This window comes from Natator depressus, chromosome 2 (assembly GCF_965152275.1).
Source record: "Natator depressus isolate rNatDep1 chromosome 2, rNatDep2.hap1, whole genome shotgun sequence".
In the NCBI taxonomy this organism is placed as follows: Eukaryota; Metazoa; Chordata; order Testudines; family Cheloniidae; genus Natator; species Natator depressus.
The window spans coordinates 220,536,133-220,553,954 of record NC_134235.1 but is presented as its reverse complement, the minus strand read 5'-3'; the positions used below and the strand labels follow the sequence as shown (position 1 = coordinate 220,553,954).

General features: G+C 42.2%; 1 protein-coding gene across 1 annotated transcript; it reads left to right on the top strand.

Annotated features, from left to right (window-relative positions):
* Positions 1 to 2,394: 2,394 nt before the first annotated feature.
* CLDN12 (claudin 12) lies at positions 2,395 to 17,329 on the top strand. The gene is made up of 3 exons (XM_074945958.1): positions 2,395 to 2,516; positions 6,293 to 6,360; positions 13,588 to 17,329. Exon 3 carries the CDS (start codon positions 13,610 to 13,612, stop codon positions 14,345 to 14,347), a length of 738 nt encoding a protein of 245 aa, XP_074802059.1. The 5' UTR covers positions 2,395 to 2,516; positions 6,293 to 6,360; positions 13,588 to 13,609; the 3' UTR covers positions 14,348 to 17,329.
* Positions 17,330 to 17,822: the final 493 nt, after the last annotated feature.

Sequence of the window (17,822 nt, the reverse complement as noted above, 5' to 3'; positions counted from 1 at the left end):
ATAATCTGCTCATTGTTAGCCAATTATTTTATCTTTTATACTGATGAACTTTTAATACTTGCCAAGTAATGAGGAAATGCAACTGGTGTCTAAATCAATGTTTTCAATGGGAGCTGGACACTATGCAGGACAGACTCGCTGTCGCACTTACTTCACTGCAGGGTGCAGAATATTGTTTTACAAGCAGACCTGGGAGCTTGTTCAGATGTCACTGACTGGGCTGGACACAAGGGTGTGAATGATGACTGCTCAAAGCCATATTCTGATTAGCCATTGGACCATATGTGTGATGTACAGTGGGATGTGACTGAGACCTTTAACACACACACAAATCCAACCGCTCGTTGTTTAATCACTGAGGAGGAAGGTGCTGCAAGGAGCATAATTAAAAATTGGACATTTAACCACCCCTGTAATTCAACTAATGGCAGCATTTATGGGAATCTCTTAGTGTAAGTGAAGGTTAATACAAGAACATCCATTGTTTTATTGAACCCACTTAGGAAGGGTAAAAGAATTTATTTTCTCTGGGTTTTAATTGACATTTTCAAATAAAGATCTTATGGCGTTTTTGGTATCCCTTCATCTTGATGCTAGTTTGGGTGTTACTTTTACAGGCAACTGGATTCCTTTAAAGTTTAAGTGCTACATAAGAAGTTTAAGCAGAAGCTGTAAATCATTTCTCAGTTCAGGTGTCTAAAGACTCTTACCAGCCTCTCCAGCCAGGTGGCATGGGAAGTGGTGGTTTCCCCTAGAAGTGTGGTCAGCCCATCATTTTTCCTTTCAGCATGAAGGGGGAAACCAAAGAAGGGAGGAGACCTTGTGATAGCATGTTCAGGAGAGGGGATGCTGAAGGAATGTCTATGCTACAGGGGCTGCCCTGGCAGAGCTACAGTGCTGTAGCCATACTGACATAACCTGTGGTATAAAGGCAGCCTAGGGTGACTGAAGGGGTTTTTTGTCAGTGTAGGAATGCCACCTCTCCAAGCAATGGCAGCCAAGTTGATGGAAGCATTCTTCTATTGATCTAGTTGCATCTACACTGGAAGTTAATTTGGCATAGCTATATTGCTCAATGTATCTTTCAAATCCCTGAGCAACATAACTATGTTGACCTGAATTTTAAATTCAGCCTGAGACATAGCAGGCCAATGTATTAGAGGATCCAGGCTTTCTTAATCCACCCCTAATGCAATCCTTGTCTCATGTTTCAGAGGAATTTGGAAACAGTCTAACAGTTTAACCTTCCCTTGTTTCTTCTTTTATTCCCTCATGCTAAATACAGATACAAGAAAGCCTTGGTGTTTGTATTCACCTGAAAAAATAAACTTCCCTTCTCTCTGAAACATGGAGAGATAAAGGGATTTTCAGTCTACACAAGGCAAGCTCAATGAGACCAAGGCACCACCTTGCTCACTTCCTCCTGCATTTCTTCTCCCATCAGATTTCCAGCATGTAGTGATCTTTTAGACTTACTGAATCTGCCCCATGCAAATTTAGGTAGACTACAAATGACCCACGGAGCCCTTATTAGACCTATTCCATAAAAAGCCATTTGCCTCCTGGATGTCCTTGAGCAAGTAACTTCAGTTTGCTATGCCTCAGTTTCTCCATTTATAAAATCAGGACAATGATACTCTCTACTTTGTAAAATGCTTTGAAATCTAGTGATGAAAAGAGCTAGGTATTATTTATTATTATACAATTCCTGGAAGACAAACTACTGTAAACTTATTGGGGAAAAGCGGTGCCGACAATTCCCATGATTTTACTGTGAGTTTTGTGATATTTGTTGTGGGTATGGTGTTTTCTGTTTTTGTTTTGTTTTTTTTAAGCACTGGTTTCTGGAGTTATGGGATTATATGAGAATCTCAGCTTTTCTTTCTTTTACTTAAAAAAAAATATTCTAGCCTACTTGTAGTTCTGGTGGAATGCTTGAAAACTTGGCCTTGTGGACCTCAGGCTCAAGGAAAATTTTTTAAAAAAACCAAAATTTATTATTTTTTACATTTAATGATTTCTAAGCCAATCTCATAATTTTGGGAGTCCTAACTCATGATTTTTTATGTTGGGGGTTGGTGATACTGAAAAAGAACTCTGAGAAGCGCTTACAGTTATTTGTATAACTTTTGCTTACAAATGTGTTCCATTTTATCTCCGTGTATTTTGTGTGTGTGTGTGTCTGTCTGTCATTGTCCTTACCTATTAGCAAAAGATGGTGATTGACTGCAGGGCTTGATCACATTACACCACAGTGGCATAGCAGGAATAGGCTGTCGGAGCAGATTGTGAAGGATGTTGGATAGGAAATAGATCCAAGAGGGAATCCTGGGAGTTGTAGTCTTGGAAACTGGGATAAATTCTACATCAGGGGAGAAGTAGGACTACAATCCCAGAAGTCTTTGAGCATTTCTGGGGAAGGCCACGACTTCCTGAAAGGCTGAGAAAAAGGAAAAACAGCTACACCAGCCGCTCCTTAGTGTTTGCAAATAACGAGTTGCGTGCGTAGTAAGCGGGTATGTGTGATTAGCAATGTTGTTGCTTTTCAGGCATTTACCTATAATGTTTTTAAGCCTTTTCTATTCAGGATCGGGTGGATTTCAGTGTTTATAGCTAATGAAAAACCAGGATTGCATATCTGCGGGTGGTAGAGAAGCAGAATTGTAGTGATGATCCCTTTTTATTTATACCTTTATAGCATGAAATGAGAGCTTAGTTGCCTAGATTTCCTGACAGAATTGGGCTCTTTCCGTATTACTGGGTGTTCATGTTCAAACGTAATAAAAATGTGGTGGGGGGGGGGGGAAGAAGGGGTTAATAATCAGACAGAAGTTGTTTTGATGATAATTATGTCCTGATTCACATTCTAACCCACGCAGTGCTGCCATTTGTAGGGGTTGGTCGTAGGCTGTTTAACAACAGTTCTTTCATCTTTTCATTAGTCACAAGAGGCACTTACTTTTGCTGTTTGTATACTCTGAAATATGCTCGACTTTAGCCTGGGCTCTCGGTACTGCCATATTGCAAGATTCTAGGTTTCCTACTCTTGTTGACTTTTAGTTTTAGCATAAATTGTATTGTATTGTATTGTAGCATAAATTGTTTTGGTAAATGAGATTATATCTCAAAAAGAAAAGGAGTACTTGTGGCACCTTAGAGACTAACAAATTTATAAGCTTTCGTAAGCTACAGCTCACTTTATCGGATGCATTCAGTGAGCTGTAGCTCACGAAAGTTTATGCTCAAATAGCCACTGAATGCATCCGATGAAGTGAGCTGTAGCTCACGAAAGCTTATGCTCAAATAAATTTATTAGTCTCTATGGTGCCACAAATACTCCTTTTCTTTTTGCGAATACAGACTAACACGGCTGCTACTCTGAAACCTGACATTATATCTGTGATGGTTAAATATCACCACTGTAATATATTCTAGCATTCACGGAAAGGTCTCTGGGTTAGTGAATTAGTGTGCTTGCTGTATTTTTAACCATAACTCAATGCACTTTTTGGATCAGTTAGCATAATAATTACACTTGACACAATCTTTTGAAAATGTTGTTGTAGATTATTCCTGAAACCCACTAATTGGAGGCCTCTGTCTATAAATCTGTGATCTGCGTTATATTACTCTTCTTTAGATGTGATTTGTTTATAGGCTTTTGCAAAAGATGGGGCTGGGTAGTTGTATCTTTTCCTCTTTTAGCAATTCTGTGGTTGCATAGGCAGAATTTATTCTACCCTCTAAAGAACATGCAGACTTCCTGGGTGAATGAATACGGAGCTAGGACTTGGGACTAGAATGGGTTATAGATTCATTGAATAATGTATCTGATAAAAATGCTATTATACATTAAATACATTTTTTTTATTTTTATTTTAAACATTCACCTACCTTGAGAGCTTACCAAATAATGTTCTGAATAATGCTTTCTTCACTAAATATAAGCTCTGAATAATTTTATCCATTCTTTAATCAGCTCTACTGAGGATGTTCTGCTCCAAAATATCTTTAAAATATGAGCTAAGAGAAAATCTCTGTTCTATGTAGTGGTATTAAGGCTTATGACTTCTGTGTGTCAGACATAAAGGATGCCTTTGATCCCACAGTATAGCAGGTCTGACATTCTATCTGATAGGATGCAGTACTATGCGTACACACTAGCTAGTACATTTCATGTTCCTCTTCCTCACAATTTAAAACTGGTTCTTGAGCAGCTGGGGTGCATAGCTGTTCAAGTCCCACAGTTGTTCCTCATTGTTGAGCACAGGTGCTGCCTAGCTCGCATATTGACTAGTGAGGCTAGAACTCAAGATCTTAAACTCCTGGAAGAGAAGTCTCTACCATTTAGGGTAAAGCAGAATGTGCTGTAACTGTTAGTAGTATTCTACCCACTTGTGCCCACCGGCTAAGCCAATATTGGAGTAAGGGACTGTTGTGTGTTTGACGTAGTTCATCCACTGACAGCGAATCATGTACTCTTTCAAAGCACTATGTAAGTGTCACTATTATGAGCTTTTTATTGGTGCGGACTCCATTATAGCTACCTATACATGCCTTTGTCACCTCCAGATTGGATCGCTGCTCTACCTAGAGTGATGCTTGAAGATTACTTAGAAACTCGAGCGAGTATAGATGCAACTACCCACCTGCTCAGAGTTTTTTTTTCTTTCATGGGGTTTAATAGATGATTTCTATAGGTTGCACTGGCTTCTGGTACTTTTCTCTGGAACATGGTGATTTTGATCTACGTGTCCCTTTATAGTTTGGGTCATACATACCCTTAGTATTTGTTTCTCTCCTCGTGTGTGCGTGTTTGTTGGTTTGGGGGGGGTTGTGTGTGTGTTTTTAACCTGGCACTTGAAATCAAATGGGTAACTGGAGCTGATAGTCTCTGGATTTCTGAGTCTCTTGGAGCATGATGAAAGCAAGTTCATAGTAGAGGGCCTTAGCCTCTGAAATTCACTTTCTCTTTTAGTTCAACAATACTTAACTTTGGGGACCATAACAGAACACTGCTAGGTCTCTCGGCTTACCCAGACATTTTAATAGAGGGAATCTTTATTTTCCTGTATGTAAGTGAGGTCTGTTGGATTCTGCATGGATGGCAAGGAAGGGGTTTCTTTGGTTTTGTTGAAAGAGATTGCCCAAGTTCTTACAGTAAGCTGTTGTGCATCTGCCTAGGGGCTGCTTAATAGGCACAGTTTATATCTGCAAAAATAAATAAATAAACAAACATCCCCTTTAGACTCAGGTGTGAGTCTAAGGTGACATAGTCACAAACACTTTCAGGTCTCAGAGTGGTAGCCGTGTTAGTCTGTGTCAGCAAAAAGAATGAGGAGTACTTGTGGCACCGTAGAGACTAACAAATTTATTTAGTCCATGAAAGCTTATGCTCAAATAAATTTGTTAGTGTCTACGGTGCCACAAGTCCTCCTCGTTCTACTTGCAGGTCTGACATTCTGTCCAGTAGAGCAGTGGTTCTAAGCACTGATCAGCAGAGCTCTTTTGAGAACCAAGAAATTGGGGGAGCAGGGCACTGAGGATGGGGGGTAAGGAAAGTCCATGAGAGGATCTTTCTCTTCCGTTGTAGTCTGTGGAATGAAAAAGTTGGAGAACCTCCAGAGTTGAGGACAGTAGTTGCACTTACACACTAGCCAATACATTCTACCTGCTCTCCTAAAAAATCAGTTCTCCTTCCTCTTCCCACCTCGTTTATGCCCTTTCACCCAGAGAAATTCCATTGGTTTGGAGGAGGGAGAAATCCCCACAAGTATGACAAAGTTGTGTGTCTTCTTTAAGATTTCTGTTGTCCTCAATGACTCTCACCCCGACTGGTTAAATTCAAATTGGTAACCAAAAGCTGAAATAACAACTTTAAATGGTATTTATCACTAGGAATGTAGACTCAGGGATCTGAATATCTCTGTGACAGCATCTGGGAACTTCCCCAGCAACAGAGGCCTCTTCTGCTGAGGCACCCTGATGTCAGGAAGGGGATTAAATAGCCTTGGCACAAAGAGATAGAGGGGCAGAGGCACAGGTGGTCCTGTAGGGAAAAACTCTAGGAGTGGAGAAAGCTTAGGCTGAATGTTATGTTCTGTTGTTTTATTTAGGTTAACAATAAAGGCAAACCCCAGAAAAGTGGTTTGCACTCTAAGCCGTGTGTTGGAGAATGGTTGGCTCTTCCCTGCTTGCAGCCATTTCAGAATTTCTGTATTAATGCTGCACCTGGAATTACATGAAAGAAAACAGGCAATTGACATTTTTCTCATAATGTTCTCTTTCCTAGATTCAAGAGTACGTATTTTCTGCTCCCAAGAGTTGCCAGGGTTTCTCCTTATTTGAATACACCTTTTGGTGAGTATGTATTATCTGTCCTTATGCAAGCAGCTCACCTCTGAGCAATATTAGCAATTGAAGCCACATCCTACCTAGCAATATTTGCTACCTAGGGCAAACTGCCACTGTCTGTGTGATTAGAGATAACTGCCTGACCCCACAAAGTGGAGGAGAGAAGTGAAGTCTTTAGTAACCAGCGAAAGAAAAGTGCTATTTCCTTATCTCAGAGTGGTTTGACCTTACCTCCATGAAGAGGAAAAAGACTCAGCCTCTACACCAGGGATCTCAAACTCAGTTTACCTTAGGGCCAGTGCCAGTCCGCAAATCCTCCCAGCGGGCCAATAATGTCACTCATGCCGCCCAGGACCCCCCTCCCCAAACTCCACCCCCTCAAACCCGCCCCCCACCTGCCTAAAGCTCTGGGTGGGAGTTTGGGTGGGGGAGGAGGTCTAGGGTAGGGGATTGGGGTTCAGGATGTAGGCTCTGGGAGGGAGTTTGGATGCAGAAGGGGTGAGAGGTTGGGCTCTGGGAGGGAGTTTGGCTGGGGGTGGGGGAGAGGGTCTGGGGTGCAGGCTCTGGGAGGGAGTTTGGATGCTGGGTGCAGGCTCTGGACTGGGGTGGGGGTTCAGGAGGGGTGCAGGCTCTGGGAGGGAGTTTGGGGGCGGGAGGGGGTGCAGGAGGGGTTGAGGGGTACAGGCTCTGGGATAGAGTTTGGGTGTAGGCTCTGGGCTGGGGCAAGGGGTCGGGGTGCAGGCTCTGGGAGGGAGTGCGGAGGGCTGGGGTGTAGGCTCTGGGAGGGAGTTTGGGGGCGGGAGGGGTTGTGAAGGGAGGGGGTACAGGATCTGGGAGGGAGTTTGGGGGTTGGGGGAGGTATGGGGTGGGGGTTCAGGCTCTGGGAATGGTTCGGGGGGTGCGGCTCTTACCTAGGTCTTCAAGGCGGGGCGGCCCAGGGTGCTTCCACACGCTGCTGCCCCCAGGCACCATCCCCGCAGCTTCCCATTGGCTGCAGGGGTGCTCAGGGCGGAGGCAGGGCACAGAGGCACAGTCCCGCCCTGCCCCGGGGCCACAGGGAGGGGCCGGCAGACACGGGAAGCGAGCAGGCAGAAGCCGCTCAGCTCCACTGTGCTGCCAGTGGTGGGAGGGGCCCCAGGCCATTGTAAATCGCCCGGGGGAAGCGCAGGGGGGAGCACTCGCGGGCGGCAGGCAGGGCCAAGGGGGAGACCCAGCCCCAAAATTGCTGGAGCCCCACGGGTCACACTGGGGAGGTTCTCAGGCCGCAGGTGGCCCACAGGCCAGGAGTTTGAGACCCCTGCTCTACACAATATGTACACTGTAAAAAGAAAAAAGAAAAGGAGTACTTGTGGCACCTTAGAGACTAACCAGTTTATTTGAGCATGAGCTTTCATGAGCTACAGCTCACTTCATCGGATGCATAGCATATCGTGGAAACTGCAGAAGACATTATATACACACAGAGACCATGAAACAAAACTTCCTCCCACCCCACTGTCCTGCTGCTAACAGCTTATCTAAAGTGATCATCAAGTGATCATCAAGGAAGGCCATTTCCAGCACAAATCAAGGTTTTCTCACTCTTCCCAACTGTGCCTACATATCTATTCAGGGAACACCATCACAGGGCCTAACAACATCAGCCACACTATCAGAGGCTCGTTCACCTGCACATCCACCAATGTGATATATGCCATCATGTGCCAGCAATGCCCCTCTGCCATGTACATTGGTCAAACTGGACAGTCTCTACGTAAAAGAATAAATGGACACAAATCAGATGTTAAGAATTATAACATTCATAAACCAGTCGGAGAACACTTCAATCTCTCTGGTCACGCAATCACAGACATGAGGGTCGCTATCTTAAAGCAAAAAAACTTCAAATCCAGACTCCAGCGAAAAACTGCTGAATTGGAATTCATTTGCAAATTGGATACTATTAATTTGGGCTTGAATAGAGACTGGGAGTGGCTAAGTCATTATGCAAGGTAGCCTATCTCCCCTTGTTTTTTTCCTACAAACCCCCCCCCCCCCCAAGACGTTCTGGTTAAACTTGGATTATTGCTGTGCACATTGTAAGATGAGCTATTGCCAGCAGGAGAGTGAGTTTGTGTGTGTGGTTTTTGGAGGGGGTGTGTGGGGGGGGGGGGTGGTGAGAAAACCTGGATTAGTGCTGGAAATGACCCACCTTGATTATCATGCGCATTATAAAGAGAGGTTTCAAAGAGGGATGGGCTATTACCAGCAGGAGAGTGAGTTTGTATGTGTGTCTGTGTGTGTGTGGGGGCGGGGGAGAAGAGTGAGAAAACCTTGATTTGTGCTGGAAATGGCCTTCCTTGATGATCACTTGATGATCACTTTAGATAAGCTGTTAGCAGCAGGACAGTGGGGTGGGAGGAAGTTTTGTTTCATGGTCTCTGTGTGTATATAATGTCTTCTGCAGTTTCCACGATATGCTATGCATCCGATGAAGTGAGCTGTAGCTCACGAAAGCTCATGCTCAAATAAACTGGTTAGTCTCTAAGGTGCCACAAGTACTCCTTTTCTTTTTTCTTTTTACGAATACAGACTAACACGGCTGTTACTCTGAAACCTGTCAATATGTACACTGCTTTCCCTGCCATTATTTGCGTAATGATGTGCATATTGACGCTAGAGCCAGTATGAGAACCCAGGTCCCTCGATTTCTGCTCCTGTTCTAAACACAAGACCATCTTTCTTCCCATTTCACTTCCCTATCATTGGAGAACCAGAAGATGCTGAGTAATGCAGTTCGGGAAAGTCTGGGTAGGTCACTCGGTGACAGTAAAGTCTCTAGAGTTGTCACTAGTATTTGTCCTGCCTGAATATTTGATCACGTGAAGAATAAAATCATTTTTATTCTAGATTTTTTTTTTCTGTGTTAAGGCTTTTGAATAAGTGGTGTAGCGTTCGTGACAAGTTGCAGATTGACAATCCTGGAGACCTCTTCCCTAACTGCAGAGCTGTAGCACGTGACGGATGCTAGTCGTGTTGCTCATTGCATTGCTGACAGATGCTCAGATACTGTTTTGAGGAATGCAGGATAAAACTCTGAAGAACAGAATGGCAAGTTTCAGCTTCTGCACACAGTACAGGAGGGACCACTCATAGAGATGGAGAGGATGGTTGACGCTCAGTGCCCATTTAATAAAGAGAACTTGTATAGCTCCATGGAGCCCAAAGCTCATGTTTAGCAGTGCATAGCAACACTACCACTTAGAACAGGAAAGTGGGAGGGAAGGTACTGTATTCAGTTGAAATCACAAGAAGCTAAAGTGTAGTTACCTAAACTGAAAAATTGGTCAGCATATTTTAGCTAACAACCTTGCACATGTGAATGGTGGTGGGGGAGCCTAAATTACAACAAATGGTCAGGTCCTCAGTTTTACATCTCATCCAAAAGACAGGTCAGTCTTTGTCTTTTCTGCTGCAATGGACAATGAGGATACTGCTCAACGCTCTCTGTTCTCTGGGATTTGGAGAGCCTCAGACTCCATTATGTGTCAAACTAGGCAGTGCTAGGACCTGGCCTAGGTGAAGCTGCTCCCTGTGTTAATCTCTAAAGGCCTGTCCCAGCTCCCATTGAAGTGAGTCGAAGTTTTCCATGGATTTCAGTGGGAGCTGGATCAACTCCTTTGTAGAGAAGGTTTTACAATGAGGATTAGGCAGGGAGGCATGAAGGGCATATGAGTGGATAGTCGTGGGGTAATTGGGAGAGAGTTTACAAGTACTTCTCTCCCTACACCACTCCCATGATGAAATGGGCAGCCAGTTAGTCACCTCTGATGCCATACTATCCCACGTTTCCGAACCTATTCCCTATCTAGCCCCTCCTTCAGCTGCCAAACTCCTCCTGTTCCCTTTTTCCACCACCTGCAATAACAATAGGAAAGGTATTTTGTAGCTACATCAGAATTTGTCACCCTTGGCATCTATCTAGTCTAGCTGATGGCTTTTCCTAGAGTCCATCCCCATAGCATATAGCATCCATCACCATAGTATCTGAATGCTGGTTTACAGGCAAAACAGATCCTTACAGAACCTTTCCTGTTTGTGTGTTGTGTCAGCATGGCCACAACAGATTTGGAAATAACTACTGAGCCACTGTTTCCTTTAACATCGTCATTAGCATACGGCTAGAAACATGAATGTATAAGAGGTTGTTTACTACAGAAGGTGTGTTCTCTGTGGTGTCCACAAGTAGCTGCAATTTGTACTAAAGTAGCATGTGAAGCATGTATCCTTCAAAGAGGTTGTGAGCTAGTTCTCAAAACATTTCTCAGGAACCTTGATATAATTTGTCTATTCCTAATTCTTGCACACCAGGAAGATGATGTTAAAACACAATTTCATAATTAAGTGCTTCATGTTATAGCACTGTTATCCTGTTTACCATCTGCATTTCCACTAATCCCAAGCGTTGACAGCATAGCAAATCCTCTTTCTTCATTTAAACATAGTGGATTGGCTGAAGAGATGGTTTATGAATCTGGAGAGGAGAGAAGGAGTACTGTACTGTGCTGGACTGTATGGCTATACCATTCCCTCACAATGCCAGCTCTTTTACGATTAGAAAAATGTACCCAGCTATCCAAATAAACCTGATAAAGTCTCTGTTACTCCTTCATGAGCTCACAATAGGACCAGATATACCCTCTCTCCCTTTGTTCCTTGTCTCTGAGTTCCTCTGGATTTGGATATGCACGTATCAAATACAAATATTTAAAGTTCACACAGGAAGCATGTAAACACCATGCAGAACTACGATAAAAAATGAGTCTAAAAGAAAACCAGCCCAAATGCTTTAATATGGTATGGTTGTGTAAGTCTGGAGCAAGACAAATCCAATAACCACCAGGGAAACCATACCACAAAATATGTCAATTCTCTCTACTGAACTCCCACCTCGCAGGGTCCGAGAGCCCGGGCACCAGACTGAGCCGAGAAGTCTACACAACAGTGAAACAGTCCAAGCCTGAATCAGCTGGCACAGGCCAGCCGCGAGTGTCTAAGCTGATCTAAGGCCCCACTGGTGTAGGAAGTAGGTACGGTTGAGTAGAAAGGGATAGCTGGTGTGCAAAAAAAAAAAAAGAAAAGAAAAGAAAAAAGAGGAGGCACTCAAAAAACAGTAATAGGCCAGCCAATATAAATAGACCTTGTAGTACAGCCTAAAGGCAGCCAAAAACAGAGACTGATGTCCTCTGTCCCCGTATCAGGTACAGCAGAGTTACCCATGCTGTCCCAACCCTCACTCGAACTGGGCACATAGTCACTGGCATAATTTCATCTACCAGTATTCTATGGAAAAACTAGATACCTGAAGATCCAAGGGTCTCTGAGGATGCTGAGAGGTGACCTGACCTCTCTGTCCTCATATGTTTTCTTTCCCTGCTTCCCAAGACCCTTGACTGCTTTTACAGTTTCTGTTATCGCAAAGGGATCTGTGGACAAAGTGGGTTAGCAGTTGACCTCTGAAAGTGATAAATCTTGAGCTTGTTCTGATCTCTTCTGGCAGGGAGATCCATAGCCAGTGGTCCCACTGCTGAGAATGCCCTCCCACCAGGGGACTTGTGTCTTATCACAGCTGCCTGACAGATATGCCATTCTCGAGCTTGTGTCTGTTTTTGCTTTAGTGTTTAAGCCGCAAGACCCAACATTTGATCTCGTATTAAAGCTAAAATTACCTCCCAAATTTAGAGGTGTAAATTTATCTATTATTTCTTGGCGTCTTATGTGCATTTAGATTGAGGCATATGTTAAGTAAACTGTGGTACAGAGAAAGGGGCACCTTTGGGCTGTTTTACTAATGGGATAGTCCTGTTAACTCCCATCAGAGTGCTCCTCTGAGTAAGACGAGGAGGGTGTGGCCTACCCTCAGCTAGGTGTGCAGTGTATAAATGTTGCCTTTATGGTAAGCGAGGGTATGTTTACACAGCAACTAGACACCCGCGACTGGCCTGTGCCAGCTGACTCGGGCTCACGGGGCTTGGGCTGCGGGACTGTTTCAGTGCTGTGTAAACTTCTGGGCTCAGTCCCGGGCTCTAGGACCCTGTGTGCTGGGAGTTCAGTACAGAGAGAATTGACATTTATAACTTTTTAACAAGCAACTCTAATTGCTTTTTTTGTACTTTACTATAAAACAAAAATACCACAGACAAAAGACTCACTTTTTTTTGCATCTGGTTAATGTGTTTGTATCTGCCTCAAATATTTGGTAGGAAGGTAACAAGTAATTGTATCGTGTGTGTGTGGTGTTCAAAACCTCACTTTTTAAAAAAGGTAAGTTTAGATTATAGTTGAGGGGTTAGTTAACATTTTATAGAATTTTAACACTTGGAGTAGTGAAGAGCAGTTTATTATTATTTCACATACCCTCTTGGTATGTAAGGTATTTATAGTTATGTAGCACTGTATAAGGGTGCATAGTGCAACATTTTCAAAAGTGCGTAAGTGACTTAGGAGTCTAAGTCCTATTGATTTTCAGTGAGGCAGGCCTACGTTTTCAAGTGTCTACTGTTTTTTGGGTGCCAAACTTGAAACATCTTAAAAGGTAGATGCTTAGCACTTTCTGGATATCAGGTATCCTTAAGGTGTCTCAGATTAAGCACCCAAAAACTGAGGACCCCAAATTGCCTGGTCACTTTTTGCAAATGTGATTCTAAAGCACTGCTGAAAATGTTACCCTACACCCCGTCCCTAGGAGTTTACACACTAAAATCAGATGACAAATCCTGATAGGGAGGGGGATAATGATGATATTCAGAAAGAAAGGGTTATCACCGTTTGGCAACACAGCTCTCCACCAGACCTGGCACATAGAAGCAGAAGAGTTGTCTGATTTACGGAGTTCTTGTTTGTTTGTTTATTCAGAGGGTTAGCACTCAGACGCAGAGGAAGTGAGTTTTAAGAAAGGAATGTTAATCGTTTGTCCTTAAAGCTTGACAGTTACTGACAGTAACTTATCAAAGGCTGAATCTCCATTGTCTTGCTCTTTGTGTCAATGCTTAGGCCTGTGCGAAGTGTGTGTAAAAAGCTACTGAATCCAAATGGCAGTGTTTTACCCCTGCTTTGCGCTCATTTTACACTAGTGTAAACGATTCCACGTGGTGCATGGCTGTGGAGAAGCAGGTCCTGAGATTTGCTTTTCTGCTATGTTAAAATGTTTCTTTTAAGACTCTTCCCTTCTGAACCCCTCTCTTTTCATCACAGGGAGTGTTTTCTGTGGGCCAACATGGGCTGCCGGGATGTTCATGCAGCGACAGTACTGGCCTTCCTCAGTGGAACAGCCTCGGTAGCCGGACTTTTTGCTGCAGTTTTACTTCCTAACTGGAGACTGATGAGATTGCACACATTCAACAAAAATGAAAAGAATCTGACAGTTTATACTGGACTCTGGATTAAGTGTGCGCGCTTTGATGGAAGCAGAGACTGTGTGATATATGACACAGAGTGGTATACAGCAGTCGATCACCTGGATTTACGGGTTCTCCAATTTGCGCTCCCCTGTAGTATGCTAACTGCTGTCTCCGCTCTGCTGCTCTGTTTGATTGGCATGTGTAACACGGCCTTTGTGTCAAATGTACCAAACATCAAACTTGCTAAATGTCTTGTAAATAGTCCAGGCTGCCACCTTGTGGCTGGTCTGTTGTTTCTACTTGCATGTGCCATTTGTCTCACACCATCAATCTGGGTAATTTTTTATAACAACTACCTGAACAAAAAATATGAGCCAGTTTTTACCTTTGATATTTCAGTGTATATTACCATTGCCAGTGCAGGAGGCCTGTTTTTCACTTCAGTTCTGTTATTTATCTGGTATTGTGCATGCAAAACCTTACCATCCCCATTCTGGCAGCCTCTCTATTCCCATGCCTCGAGCATGCACAGCTATGCCTCCCAGCCCTATTCTGCGCGATCTCGGCTCTCTGCCATTGAAATTGACATTCCTGTTGTAACACACCCTTCTTAAAGAAAACAAAATGTGTTTCAAAAGCCAAACGTTTATTCTGGCTCAAACCTTAGAAATTGAAGGCCTGATTCTCTGCTGCTTTGCCCCATGTTTAATTATTAACACCTGAGCAAAGTGGGTGTAATATAGTCCCAAATCAGACTGTATAAGGTTGAAGACCATAGAGAATTGGGTCCACAATATTTTTAAGTCTTACTTTTTAATGTATTTCTGACCAATCTCTTCTTTGAATTTACTCCTGGAAAATGACTGCTGCTAATGCTGTGATGACATGCTATTGATCAAAAATAATTTTTACAGAGACCTTCTTGCACATCCACTCCTCCTCCTGCTTATTCAGACCAAAGGTGTTTTGAACCTCTTTACTGATTTGATGAGCTATTCCTATGTCCTGATCTTGCAATAAGAACCATATAGGTAGACCCATTCCACCGTGCATTGCCCTACTAAAGACAATGGGGCGTTTTGTGGAGTGCAGTTCCCATTACAGGATGGCACTCTCTGAAGAATATGATGCGCTAGTTGGAGCAGGAAGATGAGTAGGAAATAGGCGAGAAAGCTTTGCATGTATTTTGGGATGTGATCTCTGAAAACAGTATTTGACAAACTAATTAAGTCTTGTTACAACGGTCTTTGTTTTCCACTGTGCATAAACAAAACCCATCTGCTTATGAACTTCAAATGCAGCATTAGTGTCAAATTACCCTTTAATCTCAAAGTAAAAAATCAGAGATTTAATAAAAAAACAGTTCAACTAATAGTTCTCAGTCCTATTGCAATGGCCTAGGCTAAATCTCAGAGGTTGGGTTTTTTTCCCTGGTCTTCTTCAGTGCATTTTCATTCCATTCAGTGGATTTTGATAAATTATGAATCTCATCAGATTTTTCCATTTTATGATTTATTTAAAAATACCACTTGTAATTCAAACATTTTGGTTTAAAACTTGAATATTGTATTTTAAGGGGCGTTGTCATCAAGCAGAACAAGCCTAAAGTGAAAACTGCTTTAGCATTTTTCTGTTCTGGAGCGGAATGTCCTCCAGATTTCAAATGTATTGCATAAACCTTGAACAATTTTACAGAATATAAAAACACTGTTTGCTGTATTATAAACAGGCTGTCAACATGCCTCTTTGGGAAGCAGATTGTAACCACATGGGGAAAGAGTCATCATTCTGGATGTCTTATGTATATATTAATGAAAACAAACTTGTGTATTTTCAAAGACGATGTTAATGGGAATTTTTTTTTTAAGCAGTGGTTGTTGGGCTTTTCAGGCTGTATCTTATTTATTTACAGATAAGGATTTCACCTTTCCAGCCCTTGACTTCAAGATCTCTCCCCTATTTAATTGTTTTTTAGACCCAAGTTGGTTTCTAGCTCCCTTTGAAGAGAAGTTTCCATCCCCCTAAAATGACGTCCCTAGTCATCTGAAAGCTTCGTAAGTAGGTATATAAGCTAAGATTTTTCAAAATTTAAGTGATTATAAGCCCATAATTTGAGACACATTAAAGGACCCTGATATTTCATAAAGTGCTAGCACACACCCTCTGAAAAATCAAAGTTTCTTAGGTTGCGCACTGAAAATTACTAGTCACGTCTGAAAATCCTGGCCTGACACTGAAGTGTAATATTCTCAGTACAGACATTTCTGACTCACTGTGTTTCTGATATGTTCAAATCCTTTCGTGTTTGAAATGTGGTTCCAGTCTGAAAAGTGACTGTGTTAGCGGCACTGTGGAGTTTATTGTGTATTTGTGTCTCATTAACTCCATAACAAATTTGCTCCGTTCGCAGTTTAAAAATGAAAAAAATACTGTTTCTAATTCCTTGCCCTGTAGACACAAGCTGGGATCTGTGAGAATCAAGCTGGGATCTTTCCTTCTCCATGTATTAGCACTAGTAATAAATATTCCACAGGGCAAATGATGCCCTCCCAGGATTTTTATTTCCGTTGTTAGTGTGTTTAGACCCCAGACTAAGTTTGCAGAGCAGGGAGTTAGAAAATATATGGTCTTACATTCAACCAGAGCACATTTTATATGGCATCATAAAACACATGAACTCTATGGGGCCATTCCTACACAGTTATTTTTAGAGTGGAACTATGCTTTATGGTCATTTTCATTGTCCTGGTACAGATAATTGTAATATTTGTTTCTGCTATGCATGCTGTTACCTGCTTAGTCTGGGTCACTAAAGCAAAGGAAACACTGGGTGGAGGTCCATCCCCAGGCCTTATTCTGAATGATCTGAGTTTGCCAGTAAACATTCCTCAGCCATGGCCAGTGTCTCTTCTGCTCCTAGATCCTGAACCTGCAAGGTGCCGAACGCTCTGGAGTGATGCTCAGTGCCTGCAACTCCCATTGACTTGACAAGGAAATGAGGGTGCCCAGCTTCTCTACATGCTCAGCACCTTATAAGACTCTGGGCTCTTCTTCTGTAAAGAGGATTTTCAATTGAAAGCAAATGCATCTGGTGTTGTGTTCCATATAGGTATATTTTTAAATTGGTGGATTTTCTGGTTTTTTGGCAGCTGTTTTGCTTTTTGACTTTGATTTTTCTGCTCTAAAGGCCTTATTAGCATAAATTGCTGTTAAGCTGATAAAGCCTTGCTCTGGAAATTGTACCTCTCTAAAACTCTGAGATGGGCCTTAGCTCTGATGCTTGTGAATCCCAAAGTTTCTGGGTTTCAATTCAGGCCATCTCTGTTAAAGATATTATATTTCATCATGTATAGTTCATAAACACACTGCACGGTTATATCTACTAAGGAGTGTTAATGTGAGTTGCAAAATATGTCCCAAGTGAAAATGATTTTGAGTGCTGTGCTGTATCTCTCTTTGTTTATGAAAATCTTGTATTTTTCCAAGTAGAATTCCAGTCTGACTTTCAGTAATGTTTAATTATGGTGCGGGTTCTTTTTATGTAAAACAGAAATATGTATTTTTAATAAAATGTGTTTTACATGCAGATGTGGTTTCTTTTTAGATTTTTTTATACAGAAAAAAAATTAAAATTGCACCATGCACGTTAAAATACAAAACGTATTTACGTGATCTTCCAGTGGTCATTGACTTTGCCAGAAAATCTTTGAACTTCTTTAATCAACTCCAAATGCATTACATCTAATGCATTTCTCAGATCCACTAATTTTGTAATTCTGTCCAAAAAAAAATCCTGCCTTTTATAAATTCCTTCTGACTATTGTTGGCTCTGTCACCAACCAAAAGCTTGATATTTATTAATATTTCCCTATGATTTTAAACAGAAAATTAAACTAAAAGAAATAATAGGCAGGCAACAACTGACTTGGGATATCAGGAATATTTCCTCATTGGAATGGCCTTAGTAGCAGGAATTTTTGCCACAGCTTTACTGGAGATAAATGTGACTGTACACAATCATGGTGCTTTCTGGGGTTGCTTGTTCTGATTGATTCAGATGTGTAATACACAGACATCAGTTAAAGAAAA